We start from the raw sequence: 22,196 nt of genomic DNA, 5'->3' as shown, positions 1-22,196 counted from the left end.
GTCAGGTTTTGATTAATCTCCCCCTCTCTTTCTTCCGGAGTACCCCTTTAAGGACGCAGGGATTTTAACTTTTTGCACTTTCGTTTTAACCTCCTCGCATTCTAAAAACCATAATGCTTTCAATTTGTGACCTACAGACCCATATGAGGGCTTATCTTTTTGCACCACCAATCGTAATTTGTAATGACATCGCTCATTTTACAACTAAATCTGCGGTGAAACAAAAGAAAATTATTTGTGGGGCGAATTTTAAAACAAAGCCTGCCATTTTGCCACGTTTGGGGCTTCAGTTTTTACACAGTGAATTTTCTTTTTTTTTAAATGACACAATGGGGGAGATTTATCAAGACCTGTGTAGAGGAAGAGCGGTGCAGTTGCCCATAGCAACCAATCAGATTGTTTCTTTCGTTTTTCAGAGGCCAATGAAAAAAGAAAAAGAAATCCTATAGGTTGCTATGGGCAACTGCACCACTCTTCCTCTACACAGGTCTTCATAAACCTCCCCCTTTGTGTCCATTATTTTGACAGGAACAATATGCTGTTTTATTTACAGTGGCGTTGCAAAGCTTATGAAAACATTCTGTCTGATGTGGAGCACAAACCTGGTGTGAACTGACACCTAATGGATCCGCCGCACCGTCAGACTCAACGGAAATTGACGCCGACCTGTGATGTCATCACTGACTTTCAGGATAGGGTCACACGTTACAGATCAGCAGACCATTTTACACTGCGGATCCTCCGATGACCGACCCTAGAGTGACCCTCCTGCCTGTGCCCGTGTGTCCGCTGCCACGAGAGCACACACAGGGATCGGCGCGACTGTGGTAAACTTCGCAAAATGCTTGTATTCTTTGCTATCAAGTGTCAAAGAGGCATTCCCAAGCCCCTGAAGTGCTAAGGACTGGAATGCCTCCTCGCTCCCCCTCCCTTCTCTGTCCCTGCTTGATTGACAGTCAGCTGGAAGCCACACACTGTTTTGAAATCTCTCACCTGCACTGTGCATACAAACTGAGTGCAGGTGTAAGTTTTGGAAACCGGGCTTGGCTTCCAGCTGACTGTCAATCAAGTAAGGACAGGGAAGGGAGGGGGAGCGAGGAGGCTTTCCAGCCCTCAGCCCTTTAGGTGCTTGGGAATGCCTCTTTAAAGGGGTACTCCACTGGCCAGCATTCGGAAACATTTAGTTCCGAACATTGTGCGTGCGCATGCTGCGGGTCGGCCACGCCCCCTCAATGAAAATCTATGGGAGGGGGCGTTGTGACCGCCACACCCCCTCCCGTAGGCTTGCATTGAAGGGGCGTGGTGTGACATCACAAGGGGGCGTGGCCAACCCCCGCAGCAGCACACAGCGTTCGGAACTAAATGTTTCCAAACATTGGCCAGTGAAAAGCATTTTTTTTTAATGATATAGAAGTACAGACAGATATGGTTATTTAAGGGTATATTCACACTGCGGAAATTCACTTAGGAACTTTAACAATGGAACTTCTGAGCCGTGAACTGTGCAGTGAAATCCCACTGAAATCAATCGGAGGCTGCTGCCAGGTGGAATCTGTGCGGGAATTTCTGTAGTGTGAACGAGCCCCTAACCTTGTCGGCAGCCAGGAGTGTAACTATGCAGCTGACAGACAGTGGTCTCCAGCTGTTGCAAAACCACAACTCCCAGCTTTCCCGGCTTTCAACGGCTGTCAGGACATGCTGGGAGTTGTAGTTTTGCAACATCTGTTGGTCCACAGACTTACCCATATCCCATGTGGGCAGGCCATGCTGGGAGTTGTAGTGCCACCAGGTGACATGCAATGCAGAATACTCACCCAGACCCAGAATAGGGATGTTGTGGCCGCTGGATAGAGGCACGGTGGGGAAATCTATGGGGATATCCATGTTCTTCCTTCTGTAAGATACAAAGTATTGTGGATCAGAAAAGTTTATTGATGTTTTTTTTTCCCTTCAATAAACTTTATTGTAATCCGATTAGAAAGCATTTACCTAAACCGGCGCTAGTTTTCGCCTCTCGCTATCTCTTGCCCGCGTTAAACATGGCCGCCGCGGATCTTCCCTGCGCTGATGATCTTTACAGATGGCGGCCGGTGCAATGATTAGCAGGCGGCTGCCAGGAGTTATCATGGCCGCCGGCGCCCCACCATCCCCGGGGGAGGTCAAAGGGTGCTGCGTACGACAAAGCCGTATTCCGCGGCGGTGCTGTAGCTGTCAGCGTGCCTGTATGGGGACTGACATATAAGAGATCACGTAGATTGATCGGTATAAGGACCATGCTGTACCTGATCGGCCTGGGGCTGGGGGACGCCAAGGATGTGACGGTGCGGGGCCTGGAGGTGATCAGGAGCTGCTCCCGGGTCTACCTGGAGGCTTATACCTCCATACTGTCCGTGGGCAAAGAGGCTTTGGTACGGGCTTGGCACTAACGTATGACAATGTGCACATGATGCGTTTATTTGTACCAGATCGTTCAATGCGGCTTGGCAGTGCATGTGCAGATTTCTGACACAACTGTCATTGTTGCCCCTAGCAACCACCACCACCACCACCACCAATAATAATACAGGTGATTGGTTGCTGTGGGCAACAGAGACCGGGTGGATGCATGTAAACTGTCACCCATGGCAGCCAATCATGGCACAGCCTTGCTACTAGTTGCTATGGGAAATCAAAGATGGGGCGGAGCTATGGATCCTTAGAGAAAAGCTGTTACCCCTAGCAACTAGTCACAATACAGGTTTCATTTTGTATTCTGCAGTTGCTATAGGCAACAAAGACTGGTGTGGAGCTAGGAAAGCCAGGGATGTGATTGGTTGCTATGGGCAACAAGGAGTGGGGCAGATGTATCAAAACTGTCAAAAAAACAAAAAAAAAACTTGAAAATTGCAACCAATCACAGCAATGTGGTTGCTATGGGCAACAATGACCTGGGCCAATATGTATACTGGCTAGGGCAGCATTCACACCACGTTTTTGCAATACAGTTCCCGTATCAGGTTTTTGATGGGGGGAAAAAAAGGATTCCTCAAAACCGGACTAAACTGTATAAAAATGTGTGTACAAATTTTAACCCGTATACAGTTAAAAACCGTATACGGTTTGAAAAAATGATGACCGGTTGCATCCTTTTTTTTTAAAGAAAAAATGTTTTTAACTTTTCACTCCATTATGAATAAAGTTTCACTTATTTGATTAAAATTCCAAGAAAAAAAAACTGCAAAGTCAAAAACTGTTTGGTGCAAACCAGATGGAACCGTACACACATACGGTTCTGTACGGTGCCCATGTAAAGTAAAAAAAACGTATACGATTTAATACAGATTTTCACCAGGACCAAAATCCATGGTAGGCTACTGTTTTGGGTACGGGAAAAAAAAACCGGACAATACCGTACAGGATGCATCCTTGGGGATACGGTTTTCAATGGAGAGTCAATGCTTACGGTTAGAGATGAGCGAACTTACAGTAAATTCGATTCGTCACGAACTTCTCGGCTCGGCGGTTGCTGACTTTTCCTGCATAAATTAGTTCAGCTTTCCGGTGCTCCGGTGGGCTGGAAAAGGTGGATACAGTCCTAGGAAAGAGTCTCCTAGGACTGTATCCACCTTTTCCAGCCCACGGGAGCACCTGAAAGCTGAACTAATTTATGCAGAAAAAGTCATCAACTGCCGAGCCGAGAAGTTCGTGACTAATCGAATTTACTGTAAGTTCGCTCATCTCTTCTTACGGTCTTCAATATGGTTCCGTACGGTTTTCACATTGAAGACGCATACGGGAACTGTATTACAAAAAACGTGGTGTGAACCCAGCCCACAGCAACCAATCACAAAGTGGCTTTCATTTCCCATTTCTGCTCTTAAAATATTTTGATTTAAAGGAGAACTATGGCAAAAATGTACTTATCCCCTTATCTCCGGGACGGGACCCGGCGCTCAGGGAGGAGTGTGTGCTGCAGACGGCACGCGCTTCAGTCATTTGTATGGGAGCGCCGAAAAGACCCGAATACAGCACTCGGCCATCATCGGCGCTCCCACAGTAATGAATGGAGCTCACAGAGAGCTGGGGTCCCGACCCAGAGATTGTGGGGGGCCCTACTAATCCGCGATCAGCTTTTGCTGGAGTACTCCTGTAAACAATAGGTCAGTGGTCTTCAACCTGCGGACCTCCAGATGTTGCAAAACTACAACTCCCAGCATGACCGGACAGCCAAAGGCTTATATTAGTGATTATTCAGGGGGGAGCGTTTCCCAACCAGGGTGCCTCCAGCTGTTGCAAAACTACAACTCCCAGCATGCCCGGACAGCCGTTGGCTGTCCGGGTATGCTGGGAGTTGTAGTTTTGCAGCAGTTGGAGACACTGTGGTTGAGAAACACTCCCCTGAGTAATCGCTAATATAAGCCGTTGGCTGTCCGGGCATGCTGGGAGTTGTAGTTTTGCAGCAGTTGGAGACGCTGTGGTTGAGAAACACTACTCTCAAGCAAAGCTCCCACAGTAATGAATGGAGCTCACAGAGAGCTGGGGTCCCGACCCAGAGATTGTGGGGGGCCCTACTAATCCGCGATCAGATCAGTGGTCTTCAACCTGCGGACCTCCAGATGTTGCAAAACTACAACTCCCAGCATGCCCGGACTACAACTCCCAGCATGCCCGGACAGCGCTGTGATTGGTTGCTGTTGGGGGCAGATGTATGAAAACGCTCTAAAAAAAAAAAAATATAGACTGTAGACTGTTACCCATAGCAACCAATCATGGCATAGCTTTCATTTTTCAAGAGCAGAGTATGTGATTGGTTGCTAGGGGCAACAAAAGCAGTTTTCCCTTTAGACCAGTGATTTCCAACCAGGTTGCAAAACTACAACTCCCAGCATGCCCGGACAGCCTTCGGCTGTCCGGGCATGCTGGGAGTTGTAGTTTTGCATTAGCTGGAGTCACGTGGTTTGGAAAACACTGGTCTACGGAATTGTCTCGGACAGCTGCACTTTTCTTCCCTCTCATTCTAACAATTGGTCGGGGCCTAAACACTCAAACCCTGACCAATCGAAACTTTTGACATGTCTCTAGGAAAGAGCAACTTTAAAAGGGTTATCCAGGAAGTTAGTATTTAAAAAAAAAAAAAAAAAAAAACAGAGCTGACTTCTTCCAAAATAAGAGCCACATCTGTCCTCAGGTTGAAATGTAAATGTAGACAGCTTCCGACTTCCCACCGCTGCACGTGTGCTCGGAATGGCGGATGGCGTCACTCGCCGGATACAGCAAATAGAACCAAGATGTCCAGCACACGATTTGCAACAACAATGCTTCTTGGGGTTTATTGAAGCATAAAATCAAATACACAGAGCGTATAGCCGACGCGTTTCGAGTATTGCTACCCATAATCATGTCCTCCAGGTCCTGCTGGGAGTTGTAGTTTTGCAACAGGTGGGGGCACACTGGTTAGGAAACATTGCTTTAGGGTGCGTTCACGCGCTCTTTGTTTTTGCGGGTTTTCCGCCGCGTATTTGAAAGTGGGCGGGCTCTTCTCGGCTGTCAATAGTAGATTGTCCGCAGCGGAATTTACGCTGCGGAAAATCCGCCGCAGTCCCTACTGACTTCAATGGGGCTTGCGTCAGATTTTCCGCAGCGTAAATTCCGCCGCGGACAATCTGCTATGGACAGCCCAGAAGAGCCCGCCCCTTTCAAATACGCTGCGGAAAACCCGCAAAAACAGAGAGCGTGTGAACGCACCCTTAGACAGTTTTCTGCCCCTGGCTTGGGTTGGCTCATGTGGGGTATACCTGGTTTCAGCTAGACCGGTGTTCCCCAACCTGTTGCAGAACTACATCTCCCATCATACGCTCGGCTCGTGTTTTTCAGCTAGGGTAGTGTTTTCCAACCTGTGCCTTTTTGCGCACTGGCCACACTCTGTCGCACAACGGACACCAGCCTCGCCGTTGACTTCTAATGGAGTCCCGCACCCGATAATAATAGTAACAATCTGTATCCGCTTTATTTTGTGCAGGAGGAATTCTATGGCCGGGAGCTCATCCTCGCCGACCGGGAGACCGTGGAACAAGAAGCTGATGAAATCCTCCGAGATTCCGCCGTTAGTGACGTCGCCTTTTTGGTGGTTGGTGATCCGTTTGGGTAAGAGTAAGTCCCCCTAAAGGACTTTTTTCTGATATTCCAAAGAACACATCTAAAGGGGAAAAAATAAATACTTAAAGGGGTAAAAAAAAAAATATTTCTTTATCAACTGGTGCCAGAAAGTTATACAGATTTGTAAATTACTTCTATTAAAAAATCTTAATCCTTCCAGTACTTAATAGCTGCTGAATACTACAGAGGAAATGGTTTTCTTTTTGGAACACAGAGCTCTCTGCTGACATCACGAGCTCAGTGCTCTCTGCTGACATCTCTGTCCATTTTAGGAACTGTCCAGAGCAGCATATGTTTGTAATGGGGATTTTCTCCTACTCTGGACAGTTCTTAAAATGGACAGAGATGTCAGCAGAGAGCACTGTAGTCATGATGTCAGCAGAGAGCTCTGTGTTCCAAAAAGAAAACCATTTCCTCTAGTTTTCAGCAGCTAATAAGTACTGGAAGGATTAAGATAGATTTTATATATTTTTTTTTAATAGAAGTAACTTCTGGCACCAGTTGATTTAAAAAATAAATAGTGTTCCACCGGAGTACCCCTTTTTAAAGGAGTCCTGTGGTACAGGAATACTTATCTCTTATCCAAAGGATAGGAAATAAGTGTCTGATCATGGACGTCCGCTCGTTCACACAGACGGATTCGCAGTGTATTTTACTCTGCAGATCCACCGGCGATGGACCCTACAGTGCTGCCTTCATCTGTGCCTGTCCGCCGCTACAAGCAGACACGCTGCTCTCGGCCTAGCTCGGAGCCTGGGGGGGGGGGGGGGGGGGGGTTGGAGGGGCATTCGCGATGTGTGCGAGTAGACTGTGCATGAGCGAGGCGACTCGCACATTGCAGTGTGTCTGCTCGTAGCGGTGGATTGCCGCTATGAGCAGGCACAGATGGAGGCAGCACTGTAGGATCCATCGTTGGCGGATCCGCAGCGGATCCGTCCATGTAATGCTGTGGATCCGTCCATGTGATCGTACCCCTAACGTTTTTGAAAATGGGGGAGACTTATACCACCATTTACAGTGGTAAATTGCCTTAAAGAGTACCTAGCATTCAAGCCCGGCAGCAGGATCTGTGCACAAAACTCGGACAACTCTGTAGTCTCCTGCTAAAGCAAATAGTCTGCAGCATTGCTGGAAGTCTAATAGACTGGCATCGCATGTGTATTGCAATGCAAGTCTATGGGAATTCTACTGTGTGTTTTCAGTGGCACAAGGATAATAAGCAGCTGCCAGACACCTCCAGTAGCCACTTATTTCCTGTGGAAAAACAGAGCCGGCATGTGGAAATCTTCCTTCTTTCTCCATGACACCTGCCACTGTTAAAACCTGGGATTCCCCCCCCCCCCCATACAGATGAGATAGGTACAAGTACATGTGTAGGTACCAGTTAAACAGAATGTGTCACCAGAACATTACACATTGCAGTGGCCCTGCAACCTGCGGACCTCCAGATGTTGCAAAACTACAACTCCCAGCATGCCCGGACAGCCAACGGCTTATATTAGCGATTACTCAGGGGAGTTTTTCTCAACCACAGTGTCTCCAACTGCTGCAAAACTACAACTCCCAGCATACCCGGACAGCCAACGGCTGTCCGGGCATGCTGGGAGTTGTAGTTTTGCAACAGCTGGAGGCACCCTGGTTGGGAAACACTCCCCTGAGTAATCACTAATATAAGCCTTTGGCTGTCCTGAAATCTTGCTGTTTGCATTCCAGCTACTAGGCCTAAAACTAAGCAGATACTTATTGTTCTATCTGTGATGATAAGGGGGAGGCTGCTGGAAAGTGATCTGTACAGCATTGGGGTATGTCCACACTGCGGAATTCCTCGAGTAAAATTCTGCACAGTGAACGTTAGCATCTGTGTGAATGAGTCTTCCGAGAGACCCGTTCACACTGCGGAATTTCAGCGGCGGACAATTCCGCCGCTGAAATTGTTCCGCGCAAAGAAAGAACATGTCCATTCTTAACGCGGAAGTCCGCGAGCTCTGCATAGCCGTCAGTGGTGATGACGCAGTGCCGCGCGGTCCTACTGCCGGCTGCCAGGCTGAATCTCCGCTCGCTGAATTTCGCGATCTGAGATTCAGCTACACCTCTGCAGTGTGAACATACCCTTACAGTGAATGGTGACACCAGTAGATAGATGAGAAGAGATGCCCGATAGTTGTTGCTTACAGATCAGCCTTCCCTCTAGATTGACCTTTTTAAAGGGGTACTCCACTGGGCAGCCTTCGGAAGATTTAGTCCCGAACGCTGTGTGCGCCCGCCACGGGGGTCGGCCACGCCCCCTCAATACAAATCTATGGGAGACCGTCACGCCCCCTCCCATAGACTTGCATTGAGGGGGCATGGCAGGATGTCACGAGGGGCGTGGCTGACCACCGCAGCACACATACAGCGTTCGGAACTAAAGGTTTGAAGCTCACAGAGCATGCCCAGACACATTTTCCATTCATCTGAATTGGACATCTCCAGTCTATTGTTGTCCATGGGGCTTGTTGTAAAGCAGATCTCTAAATGCTGTTGAAAACTGCACAGACAAGATGGCTACTAGAGATGAGCGAACTTACAGTAAATTCGATTTGTCACGAACTTCTCGGCTCGGCGGTTGCTGACTTTTCCTGCATAAATTAGTTCAGCTTTCAGATGCTCCCGTGGGCTGGAAAAGGTGGATACAGTCCTAGGAGACTCTTTCCTAGGACTGTATCCACCTTTTCCAGCCCACCGGAGCACCTGAAGGCTGAACTAATTTACGCAGGAAAAGTTATCAACTGCCGAGTCGAGAAGTTCGTGACAAATCAAATTTACTGTAAGTTCGCTCATCTCTAATGGCTACCTTCTTAATAATGTACAAAAATTGGGAAAAATAGTGTGTGTGTGTATGTGTATATGTGTATGTATGTGTGTGTATATATATATTTATAATGTGTGTGTGTGTATGTATATATGTATGTGTGTGTGTGTGTGTATATATGTATGTGTGTGTGTGTATGTATATATGTGTATGTATGTATGTATGTGTATATATATATATATATATATATATATATATATATATATATATATATATATATATAATTTATAATTATAATGTGTGTGTGTAATATATATTATAATCAGAAAATAGAAACATGTTTCAATATTTGACTATAATCAGGAAAAAAAGATGCGGGGAGTACAAGAATCTTGCCGGTCGCTCTCGGCTTCCTTGGAGGAGGGAGAATATCCTGGTTTTGCTGGTTAATTTTTCCCATTTATAAACCAGTCTTAATTGACAGATGTGTCCGACCCCTATTGGTGTAGGTCACCATCCTCATCATATGAGCAGTAAATGCTTCTGTCTGTAACCTGCTTCCCCTACATATCATTATTTATATCCAGACGGGATCATTTTGGAGTCTGCTGTGTCGGCTTTATCTAATAGTATCCCGAGCTGCGAGGCTTCACCTCATTCCCTCTACCGAGACACCCGGGGGAAGTTTGCCGCCTCATTACCCATAGATCTATAAAGCATGGCGTCCATCTCCCGTGGTTTCCGGAGGGGATATCCTCCACAGATCCTTTCACTGTCTAATCACAATATCCTATGTGGGATTGATCATTTTTTCAGTAAAATTTTATAGAACTTGTAACAGTAAGTATAAAAATGTAGTGTCTGTCCACTGATACATCAGCTCGGGCTTTCTTCGCACTATATATATATATATATATATATATATATATATATATATATATATACATATATATACACCTCTGTGCTATCACGTCATGCGTATAGGAACAGCTATGGGGTTATGTGGGTGAATGCAAGAATTATATATATATATATATATATATATATATATATCTTGCATTCACCCACATAACCCCATAGCTGTTCCTATACGCATGACGTAATAGCAGAAGTCTTAGAGGGGTGCTCCAGTGGAAAACAAGTGTATTTTAATTTTTTTTATTTTTTATCAAATTGTGCCAGAAAGTTAAACAGATTTGTAATTTACTTCTATTAAAAAATCTTTACCCTTCCAGTACTTATTAGCAGCTGTATGCCACAGAGGAAATTATTTTCTTTTTTAAATTTCTTTTTTGTCTTGTTCACAGTGCTCTCTCTGCTGACACCTGATGCCCGTGTCAGGAACTGTCCAGAGCAGGAGCAAACCTATGCTGCTCTGGACAGTTCCTGACACGGACAGAGGTGTCCGTGTCAGAACACCTATTTAAAAATATTAATCCTTCCAGTACTTATCAGCTGCTGTATGCTCCACAGGAAGTGGTGTAGTTCTATGCAGTCTGACCACAGTGCTCTCTGCTTACACCTCTGTGCATGTCAGGAACTGTCAGGTTTGCTATGGAGAGTTTTTCCTGCTCTGGACAGTTCCTGACATAGACAGAGGTGTCAGCGCAGAGCGCTGTGTTCAGACTGGAAAGAACCACACAACTTCCTGTGGAGCATTCGGCAGCTAATAGGTACTGGAAGGATTAAGATTTTTAAATAAAAGTAATTTACAAATGTGTTTAACTTTCTGTCACCAGTTGATTTAAAAAAAAAAATAAAATTTCCACCGGAGTACCCCTTTAAGGGAATAATGTATAACTGTTCACACAGCAAAAACTCCGCAACATTTACTGCACATTGAATTGAATAAGGATTCTGTTGTCCCATTCACTCAAGAATTTCTGCAATGGAAATTCTGCTAAAACATTGAACATGTCTTTCAATTTTTAGGAATTCCGGGCGGGATCCCATTAGAAGTCAATGGAAATTCAAATTTCGTCAGAATTCTTTGTTTTGAGACCATAGAATTTCCACAGAGTGCTTTGCAGAACAGATTTGGAATGGAATTACACTCAATTTCCTCAGTGTGAACACAGCCTGAGGTTATGTTCACACTACAGAATTCCTTGGGAATATTCTGCACGGAAATTACGGCGCAGCATGTTCTCATTTGATTTCAATGGGATTCTGCTGCACTGTGCACCGACAGATGTTTCTGCCACAGAAGTCCCGATTCCGGCATCAGCAGAAACATTGAACCTGTTCAATGTCTCTGCGGATTCCGTTCAGAAACGCATTGCCATCTATGGAGACTGCACATTTCCGAGTGGTCCTAGTGCCGCTGCATTAAGTAAATGTGCGGAATGTGCGCCCCTATTTTCCAGTGGACATTACGCACATTTCAAGTTGTGTGAACATAACCTAAGGCTATGTTAACGCAGTGGAATTTCTGTGCACAAAAAATTTGGCTCGGAAATTCTGCTACACGAAGTTAACATTATGATGGAATTTCCTCTGTCCTATTCAGGCCCTGTTCACATGGCGGAAAGTCTGCAGGAATATTCCCCACGGACATTCCGCTGCAGCAGAGTTCCATTGATTTCAATGGGATTCTGCTGCACTGTGCACACAGCGGAATTTCCGTCGCAAATGTTTCTGCTGGGGAAATCCCGATTCCATCGTGTGCAAAAAGAAGACATGTCTAGTCCGTCTGCAGGTTCCGCTCGAAAATGAATAGCAGCCTATGAGACGGCACTTTTCTGAGCGGTCCTAGTGCCCACCAGATTATTCAAATGTGCAGAATGTCCGCCAGTGTTTTCCGGTTGGACATTCCGCACATTTTCAGCCGTGTGAACCTGGTCTCACACTGCAGATTTTCCGCTACAGAAATTCTGCATTTCAGATTCTGCAAAAAGAATAAAGAAGCCAATTCTTTTTGCTGAATTCCGCATCCTATTAAAGTCAATAAGACTCTGAATTTCATCTCGAATCTGTGTTCTGAGCACAGGAAATTGTGCAAAACTTCCCCACGGAATCCGCAAAACTGCAAAAAATCCGTTTTTTAAAGGGAATCTTAAAGGGGTACTCCTGTGGAAAGCTTTTTTTTATTTTTTTATTTTTAAATCAACTGGTGCCAGAAAGTTAAACAGATAATTAAAAAATCCTTAATCCTTCCAGTACCTATTAGCAGCTGTATGCTACAGAGGAAATTCTTTTCTTTTTGAATTTCTTTTTTGTCTTGTCCACAGTGCTCATTGCTGACACCTCTGTCTGTGTCAGGAACTGCCCAGAGCAGCATAGGTTTGCTATGGGGATTTTCTCCTGCTCTGGACAGTTCCTGACATGGACAGAGGTGTCAGCAGAGAGCACTGTGGACAAGACAAAAATGAAATTCAAAAAAGAAAAGAATTTCCTCTGTAGCATTCAGCTGCTAATAGGTACTGGAAGAGTAAAGATTTTTTTTTTTTTTTAATAGAAGTAATTTACAAATCTGTTTAACTTTCTGGCACCAGTTGATAAAAATAAAAATAAGTTTTCCACCGGAGTACCCCTTTTAACTTTCACTGTGTGAATATACCCCAAGGCTACATTCCCACACGGCGTATTTGCTGCGTATTTTATTTTCTCTGTTGAAGTCAATGGGTAGGAAAATACGCAGCACCAAATACACAGCAAATACACAGCAAAATACGCCGTGTGGGAACGTACCCTAAAGCAGTGTTTCCCAACCAGGGTGCCTCCAGCTGTTGCAAAACTACAACTCCCAGCATGCCCGGACAGCCGTTGGCTGTCCGGGCATGCTGGGAGTTGTAGTTTTGCAGCAGTTTGATGCTAGGAACGATCCTAATGACAGCAATGGAATCTGTTCTTGCATCAGGGGGAGGGAAACTGAACTGAATAATCAGGCGTATGGGAATGAACTGTGGTGACGGGAGAGAGTAATGGTGTCTAGGGTGTTGCGGTAATAGTGTAGGGTCTGGTTGTATTAACCTTTTGAATGTCGTGACGCCAGGGTGCGGTTTCCTCAATGTAATGGTCCTACTGCCAACCGTCCCACAAACGGCAGGGAGAAATAACGGAATGTCCACAGCAGATTTTATGAAGCAAACTTGAAGTAACTTTACTGCATATTTTATGCAACGGCATGGAACACAACAGACTTTCAGAGAGAGAACAACGGTACAAGTTCCTCACAGGTTTGCTGGGACTCCGGGATCAATGAGCTTTGATTGCTAGCCACTGAGCTACTATTTTTTAGAAGAATGGGATTTGTAGTAGTCACACAGGATTCAGTAGACTGTGCTTGAATAACTCACGGTTTTGTGGCTGCTGGACTTTAGGCTTGAGGCCTAGCTTGATTTGATATTTGTTCTGAGATGTGCTTGGCTTTATAATCCGGAACAAAGAGAGAGAATTTAGTGGCTGCAGACCGGTACCGGTCAGTCCTGACCCAGGGAACTCTGGGTATCACATGACCCACAGGTCCTTAAACCATAATACAATTTAATTAAAGGCACGTGACCTCTAAGGTCCTATACAGAGGTATTCCTATGTAACATATTAAATATATACATACACACACACACACACACACTAAATACCATTTATATGAGGCGACTAGGGGTTAGCCCTACAGGAGAGCCCTATTGACATGGAGGGACTCTGGCTGAGGGGATTTTGAAAGGGACAGGACCAAGTCCTGTACCGGGACACTCACAGAACCATTAGGCCATGTTCACACAGCGAAAACATCAAACATTGATTTCAATGGGATTCTGCAGCTCCATTCCAAAATCAGAAATTCTGCATTCCGCAAAAATATAAGACCAGTCTTATATTTTGCAGAATTCCGTGGCGGAATCCCAGTAAAGTCGATGGGACTTGAATTCTGGCGGAATTCCGTGTTCTGAGAACATGGAAGAATTCCGCAATTCCATTCAGAAAGTCTTGCTGTGCGGCATTGCGGAAATTCCACCCTGTGAACATAGCCTTAGGCTTATTTCCGTGCGGACTACCTGCCTGGAAAATACGGGGCGGACATTCCGCGCATATGATAGTTCCGGCGGAAATGCGCTATCTCGGACCATTCTGTTCTGCAAAGGTGGAATTCTCTAATTCTGCCAAAAATCAAGGCCCATTGACCTCAATGGGATTTCTGCTGCGGAATTCCGCAAAATATAAGATTGTTGTTTTTGTTTTTTGTTTTTCTGTGGAAAGCGGAATCCTATTGAAGTGAATATACAGGTCATTTTGACAGAATTCTTCCGAGGAATTCCGCATAGAAATTGTGCCGTCTAAACATAGCCTCATAGACGGCAATGCATTTCCAAGCGGAATCCTCAGAAAGAATAAACGTAACTATTCTTTCTGCAGGTGCCAGGATCGGGATTTACGCCGTGTGCACGGTGCAGCAGAATCTCATTGAAATCAACAGGACTCAGAATTTACAAACTGAATATTTCGCAGTGTGAACAAAGCCTTAGAACCCTACATTTACCATTATGTATACAGGGGTCCCTCAAGTTACAATATTAATTGGTTCCAGGACAACCATTGTATGTTGAGACCATAACTCTATCGAAACCTGGTAATTGTTCTGAAGCCACCAAAATGTCATCCAAAAATAGGAAAAAGTGAGGATTAAAGATAAATAAGTAGATAACTAATAAAGATAAAGCAAATCCTTATATATAAAAGTAAGAAAGATCTGCTGGGAGCTGTAAATCTCTGTAAATCTATTTCAGTGTTTCACAATCGGGGTGCCTCCAGCTGTTGCAAAACTACAACTCCCAGCATGCCCGGACAGCCTTCGGCTGTCCGGGCATGCTGGGAGTTGTAGCTTTGCAACAGCTGGAGGCAACCTCTTTGGGAAACACTGGTCTATGTAGAGGACAGAAGCGTCATCAGGGTCTTGTACAGAACACGCAATGTCCTAATAAAAGGGAAATGGAGCCGCCCTCACCTGGTGTCCAAAGGAGCAGCTAACCCTGGTACAGGTAAAGAGTACAGAACATGTAATACCTCCCTGTACTGTAGGGGGCGCTACCAGATACCAGTCAGTGCATACACTTCAGTAATACAGGTAGAGTACAGAACATGTAATACTTCCCTGTACTGTAGGGGGCGCTACCAGACACCAGTCAGTGCATACACTTCAGTAATACAGGTAAAGAGTATTACAGAACATGTAATACCTCCCTTTTCTGTAGGGGGTGCTACCAGACACTAGTCATTGCATGCACTTCAGTAATACAGGTAAAGAGTAGCACAGAACATGTAATACCTCCCTGTACTGTAGGGGGCGCTACCAGACACCAGTCAGTGCATACACTTCAGTAATACAGGTAAAGAGTAGTACAGAACATGTAATACCTCCCTGTGCTGTAGGGGGTGCTACCAGACACCAGTCAGTGCATGCACTTCAGTAATACAGGTAAAGAGTACAGAACATGTAATACCTCCCTGTACTGTAGGGGGCGCTACCAGACACCAGTCAGTGCATGCACTTCAGTAATACAGGTAAAGAGTACAGAACATGTAATACCTCCCTGTACTGTAGGGGGCGCTACCAGACACTAGTCAGTGCATGCACTTTAGGAATACAAAGGTTTTACCAGTGAAATATCCATTCTGATTGTTTGGTTCTTCCAGACATTGACACGTTTCACAGATCCGGACTGTCTGTACATTGTATGTTGAGTCTGGTTTCAAGTTACAATGATCCAGAAAAGACCATTTTATGTTGAAACAATTGTATGTTGAGGCCATTGTAAGTTGAGGGATCACTGTACATCAGAAAGGCTCCCAGCATAGTCCTCCTCCAAATCAATTCAGTACACCAGACTAAAGACTACACACGTGTGCACCATGCTCAAGTGGATCACGACCTCGGTGCTTATTCTCGGCTTTTTCTGGGCAAATTGCGGCCGCACCATTGTAACGACAAAGAGGGAGATTTATCAAAACCTGTGCAGAGGAAAAGTTATCCAGTTGCCTATAGCAACCAATCAGATCGCTTCTTTCATTTTTCACAGGCCTTCATGAAAATGAAAGAAGCGAGCTGATTGGTTGCTATGGGCAACTGGGCAACTTTTTCTCTGCACAGGTTTTGATAAATCTCCCCCAATGTATCTAAGGCCGGGTTCACACCACGGTTTTGCAATACAGTTCCCGTATCAGGTTTTTGATTTTAAAAAAAAATACGTATTCCTTAAAACCGGACTAAACTGTATCAAGACGGGTGTACAAATTTTTACCCGTATACGGTTTGAAGAATGATGTCCGGTTGCATCCGTTTTTTTTTTTTAAGAAAAGTATACGTTTTTAACTTTTCACTCCATTATGAATAAAGTTTCACTTGTTTGCACAGTTTTTTTCTTGGAATTTCAATTAAAGTCAAAAAACCGTATGGTGCAAACCGGATGGAACCGTATGCACATACAGTTCTCTACGGTTCCCATTGACTCCCATGTTATAATTTTTTTTTTTTTTTTTTTTTAAGTATACGGTTTAATATGGTTTTTCACCCGGACCAAAAACCGTGGTAGGCTACCGTTTTGTGTACGGGGAAAAAAACTGACAAAACCGTACAGGATGCAAAACGGACACAACCTGATGCATCTTTTGTCATACAGTTTTCAATGGAGAGTCAATGCATACGGTTCGATACAGTTCCGTACGGTTTTCAAATTGAAAATGTATTCGGGAACTGTATTGCAAAAATGTGGTGTGAACCCGGCCTTATTCTGGGCTTTTCCAGCGTGAGGGGGGGTGGGGGGGCTCCCTGTAAATTGCGGCACCAATGTGACGACTATCGATGTATTTCAGCTACTTCAGTTTGGACATTGAATGATCAGTCGCGTAATGAATTGCACATTCTCTCTCCCAATCGGTCATTGCCATTCAGGATGCCGGTTATCTGAGCGTCAGGACTTTACAGGTCCCTGACCCGCATAAGGAGATGGCTTCTGTAGATAATACAAGCGTTCTCGCCCCAGCTGTGTGCGCAGAGATGGATGATGCACATTGTGGTCACGATGTAGTCAGCACACCGGCACATGAGCAGGAACAATCATCTGTCTTCATAACATAACCCTTATTTAGGATTTGTCATCCCCCCCCTCCCCCTGTGTCTACTATATATTCCCTTATCCTCCTTTTTTTTTTTTTTTTTTCCTTGCAATTATCATTATTTTTTTTTTTTAATGTTTTTAATTGGTTATTTGCATCTTATCATTTGCCCACCAGAATTTTTTGTTAATGAGGGATTGTATCATCATTGGAGAACAGGTGGCCGGACGACCTTTTAGTGGGATCCGGAGGGGTCAGTGGGCACTTCACTGGGGAAAAAGCCAACGCTACATCAAAACCATCGCCTGAAAGGGATCCTAATCCGGTGCGGATCAGAATGCTAAGGAAATTACAATGATAGGTCTCATAGGGACCAGCAGGGTTTATAAATCTCCCAATTATGGAAAATGTGCAAATCGACATTTTTGTTTTGTTTTTTTATTCTATCATTCTATATACTACTGAAAAAGACACACACAGTACTGACTATGGAATGGGAAAAAATTAATGGCAGCGGTGGGTGCACATAAATGGGATCTAAGTAGTGTATGTAAAATGCTATATACATCCTATATGGCTTAGATTGAAAATCTGACCTAAAGCTTTTTTCATGTAAATTTTCCTCCCTGGTTTACTTCACGCAAATTCAAGAAGGAATCCGTCACTGACTTCACTGACTGCTCGCATACTAGAAATTCAGCGTCTGAATTTATGACAAGGGTCCGGATATAAAAAGCCCATAAGGCAATGGGACAGAGGAATTCAGCGAGAAGTTTATTTTTTTTTTCTGAATTCTGGCCTTAGGGCCCTCTCCCCCACCCATAGACTTGCATTGAGGGGGCGTGGCCGACCCCTGCAGCGCGCGCACAGCGTTCAATGCTAAATGTTCCGACCACTGGCCAGTGGAGTACCCCTTTAAAGGGGTGCTCCACTGGCCCAGCGTTCAGAAGATTTTGTTCCGTGCAGGGGTCGTGATGTCATGGCCACAACCCTCGTGACATCACACAGCACCCCCTCAATGCAAGTCTCCCATATACTTGCATTGAGGGGGCATGGCCGTGGCGTCACAACCCCCGCAGCCTGCACCCACCATTTGGAACAAAATTATTCAAATGCGGGGGCAGTGGAGTACCCCTTTTAATGGGATGCAACCTCCTGAGAGAGAGACTGAGAAACCTTAAAGGGGTACTCTGGTGGAAAACTTTTTTTTATTTTTTTTTTTTCAACTGGTTCCAGAAAGTTAAACAGATTTGTAAATTACTTCTATTAAAAAATCTTAATCCTTCCAGTGCTTATTAGCTGCTGAATACTACAGAGGAAATTCAACACAGAGCTCTCTGCTGACATCACGAGCGCCGTGCTCTCTGCTGACATCTCTGTCCATTTTAGGAACTGTCCAGAACAGCATATGTTTGCTATGGGAATTTTCTCCTACTCTGGACAGTTCGTAAAATGGTCAGAGGTGTCAGCAGAGAGCACTGTGCTCGTGATGTCAGCAGAGAGCACTGTGCTTGTGATGTCAGCAGAGAGCACTGTGTTCCAAAAAGAAAATAATTTCCTCTGTAGTATGTAGCAGCTAATAAGTACTGGAAGGACTAATATTTTTTTTTTTTATAGAAGTAATTTACAAATCTGTTTAACTTTCTGGCACCAGTTGATAAAAGAAAAGTTTTCCACCGGAGTACCCCTTTAACACAGACCTATGAGACTATGTGGTTTACACCAAAATATGAACAATGCAATAATAAAAACGAAAGCATTCAAAAGTGTCCATAGCCATCTGACACACGAACGCCATCTGTATGTTATCTTTTTGGTATTTCCTCATGCTCCAGCTCTTCTATATCTTGTATTCCTCTGCAGGGCAACAACACACAGCGACCTGGTCCTACGAGCTGCCAAAGCCGGAATCCAGCATCGGGTCATTCACAATGCATCTATACTGAGCGCCATTGGCTGCTGTGGCCTTCAGGTGAGCACGTAACGTCACCTCAGAACTGCAGCACTCACTATGATTGAAGAATAATGGGGGAGATTTTTCAAAACCCGTCCAGAGGAAAAGTTGCCCATAGCAACCAATCAGATCACTTCTTTTTTCATTTTTGAAAAGGCCTCTATAAAAAAATGAAAGAAGCGATCTGATTGGTTGCTATGGGCAACTCAGCAACGTTTCCACTGGACAAGGTAATAAACTTCCCCCAATGTGTACAGGCCATCGATACTAGGTCGGGAGGGACTGACTTCCGGCACCACCCATAGAAGTCTATGACAGAAAAAGTCCACAAGGTCTTCATGTTTCCCTGTAGACTCCCAGCTTATGTCTGGCCACAGTGTTTTGGGGGCTTTTTTGTTTTTCTTTGTTGTGTGTTTCCAGCCTAAAATGCCTTAAAGGGATACTCCGGTGCTCCAGCATTCTGAACTCTCGGAGCCAGAGACCTGGGATCATGAAGTTATGGCCACGCCCCCTTATGGCGTCACACCATGCCCCCTCCAATCAGGTCTATGACATGAATGGAGGGGGCGTGACATCACGAGTGGGCATGGCTGTGACGTAACGACCACTCACGCAGGAACCTAGCGTTTGTTTAGAACGGGGAGAATCAGACATCTTATCCCCTATCCTTTGGATAGGGAATAAGATGTCTAGCATAGTACTCCGGGGAAAAACATTTATTTTTTTTATTTTTAAATAAACTGGTGCAAACAGATTTGTAAATTAGAAAAATGTGTGCAGCTCACAACCAGGTATTCGAGGTTATTGTGGTTAAAGGATTGATCCCCACCAATCCAAATGGGTAAAAACTAAAACAAAGATTAACCACACCTCAAGAATACTACCCTAGGGTACACAGTGAATAATTGTTTGAGACATAAAGTTTTGAAAAAAATGCAGATTTTATTAAAACAATAAAAACCTAAATGGTTAAAAATATCAGAGCAATGTCAATGTTATCTTAAACTAATGACAGATTTAGAAAATATGAATATATATATATATATATATATATATATATATATATGTATAGCAACCACCTGATATAGAATAATCTATAGATGTAAAAAACAAATGCAATTTTTCAACTATATATAATGATCCGGAGTCGACTATTAGTCCGGCACCTATGATGAATAAAAAAGGGCTGATAGTCCGGCACTTGTAATGGAAAAGGCAAAGTCACTTGATGGACTGATGTACAGGTGTATAAAAAGCTGCCCACAGTTGTTAGACAAATGCAAAGTTCAACCTCACCCTGGCTGCTGGTCCCGTACTGCGACGGGCCGATAGTTGAAATTCTTGTGTTGGCTGCAGCAATCCTGGCGTGAGAGCCTGAATGGATATGGGCTCCGGCAGGAGACTCTCTCGGGAGCGGTCCGTGTTATCGGCAAATACCTGGATGTGTATCGGACCTTCGCTGGAGAGATCGTGGCTGGGTTCTGGTAGTGCAGGCAGCAGGTTGGTAATGCGCTCAGTGGGAGAGGATGTTTGATGAATGCAGCAAGTGGTGCACAAAGTTCTGGGCCAGCTTCAGTCTAGGTGGTGCGTGCAAATTGTGCTCTGTTCAGATTAGATATCAGCCTAGACGCGTTTCAGGGTGCTAAAAACGACCCCTTCCTCAGTAGGCAAATGTAGGAAATAATGAATGTGCAGCCTTTATATGGTGGGTGCACATATGTTCTTGATTAATGGGACAAAAAGAACCTGTGGAGTGAACTTGACAGCAAAAACCTGATAAGTGGACCAACTTGGAACACTGAATTTTAATCTACTATTAAATGAATAGTTATCATCCCTTAATCTTTCTATATCTCTTAGATGTTCAGTATAAAACAGATAAGAAAATATAAATCCATATACATTTATCAGTGTTATACTAGAATTGTCAAATCTAGCTATTTTTTGTTTTCACATAGAAAAACCTTCACACAAAAGAGAACTGATGTGTTGAGGAAACAGGTGGCACTCCAACATAGGTAACGCATGGAGACATCTGAGGTGTGAATTGAAGTCAAGAAGACATGTTAGTGAAAAATGTATATAAGTATGTAAATATGTTTGTAAAAGAAGAAAAATCCTGTATATAGGTGTGTGAATGGAATCAAAAGGAATGTTATGAGAAAAAAAACGTGGCACAGGAGGGATCTAGCAACTCGTAATCAGGATAGCAGATGGTCAGGGCAGGCAGCACAGGTACATGGTCAGGAATGTAGAAGGTGGTCAATAGGCAGGTGGAACAGGAGCAAGGTCAGGTCACGGAACAGTTGGTCAGAACAGGAAAACGCTTTCACACAGGCACTAGGGCAAACAAAGATCCGGCAAGGGGTAGAGGGAGATGCAAAAACTTATAAGGAAGGGACAGGTGCAATTACTAATTAGGGGCGCATTGGCCCTTTAAATCTCAGAGCTTCAGCGCGTGCGCCCTAGGAGGCAGGGGAGCGCGTGCCGAAGAACAGAGGCAGCAGGGAAGTCAGCAGGAACAGAAGGTAAGTGATGGCCTGAGATTCGCATGCAGGCGGGTCCCGCGATGCGAATCCTGGGCCCGCCGGAGGAAGAAGGAGGAGAGCGCTCACGGCCAGAGCGAGTGGCCGGAGCGCTCAGCACAACAGCTTATGCGTTACGGAAAAATCGTTTTCCTTGGAAGAAGCTATTAAAGTTACTGCCACACAAGTGTTATAACGTATACTAGCAGGGTTGTGTGCTTCCTAAATCAACCATTTCAACATCGGACATTGAGAACCCTCTCCCAGATTGGATAATTGTGCTGCCGTTGTATACATTTTAATTTTTTACTGATTTAAAAAAATAAAATACAATTTCAGTGGATTACCCCTTTAAGTCAATGAGATCAATGATTGTCAGGGACAAAGAAATACGGCGGGTGATTTGTGCCCAGTAGAATTGATATACTCTGCGGCGATGGTAAATCTTACTACTGTATGGGCGCAGTAAGTTTTACACTTTACAAGGTTTTCTGGAAATATTCATTGGGTTGTAGGACAAAAAGGAAGCACCGAACAAATAGCCATAAATTAGGCTTCTAGTGTAAGCGGTGATGGGAAGACGCTGTGCTAAACCCACAGCTCAGGACTAAGAAAAGAGCAGTGGGATAGCGGTGAGCATCTGGTGTCAGCGCCCAGAGCTGCAGACTACGTGTTATTAGCTTTACATGCAAGTGTCCCCTGGAATGAAATGTGTTTCCTGTTGATAGAGACATAAACC

At 44.5% G+C, this 22,196-nt stretch overlaps 2 protein-coding genes across 7 annotated transcripts in view; one reads left to right on the top strand and one right to left on the bottom strand.

Annotated features, from left to right (window-relative positions):
* Positions 1–5,974, bottom strand: part of LOC130275433 (uncharacterized oxidoreductase YtbE-like) — a 189,033-nt gene extending 183,059 nt beyond the window's left edge. For 3 of the 6 annotated variants that reach the window (XM_056523388.1, XM_056523389.1, XM_056523385.1), the window contains exons 1-2: positions 2,283–2,420; positions 1,815–1,894 (exon numbers count right to left, since the gene is read on the bottom strand). In XM_056523388.1, the coding sequence (XP_056379363.1) occupies positions 1,815–1,884 (70 nt within the window). In that variant the 5' untranslated portion in view covers positions 1,885–1,894; positions 2,283–2,420. Of the gene's footprint in view, positions 1–1,814; positions 1,895–1,989; positions 2,126–2,282; positions 2,421–5,774 lie in introns of those variants that run through there. The other 3 variants (XM_056523387.1, XM_056523386.1, XM_056523390.1) reach the window with 3 other exon arrangements.
* DPH5 (diphthamide biosynthesis 5) overlaps positions 2,140–22,196 on the top strand; it is a 41,337-nt gene continuing 21,280 nt past the window's right edge. The window contains exons 1-3 of the mRNA XM_056523383.1: positions 2,140–2,408; positions 5,999–6,123; positions 18,842–18,950. Of these exons, the coding sequence (XP_056379358.1) occupies positions 2,274–2,408; positions 5,999–6,123; positions 18,842–18,950 (369 nt within the window). The 5' untranslated portion in view covers positions 2,140–2,273. The remainder of the gene's footprint in view (positions 2,409–5,998; positions 6,124–18,841; positions 18,951–22,196) is intronic.

This window comes from Hyla sarda, chromosome 6 (assembly GCF_029499605.1).
Source record: "Hyla sarda isolate aHylSar1 chromosome 6, aHylSar1.hap1, whole genome shotgun sequence".
NCBI classification, from domain to species: Eukaryota; Metazoa; Chordata; class Amphibia; order Anura; family Hylidae; genus Hyla; species Hyla sarda.
Note: the sequence above shows the minus strand (reverse complement) of the source record. Positions and strands in the feature narration are given on the sequence as shown.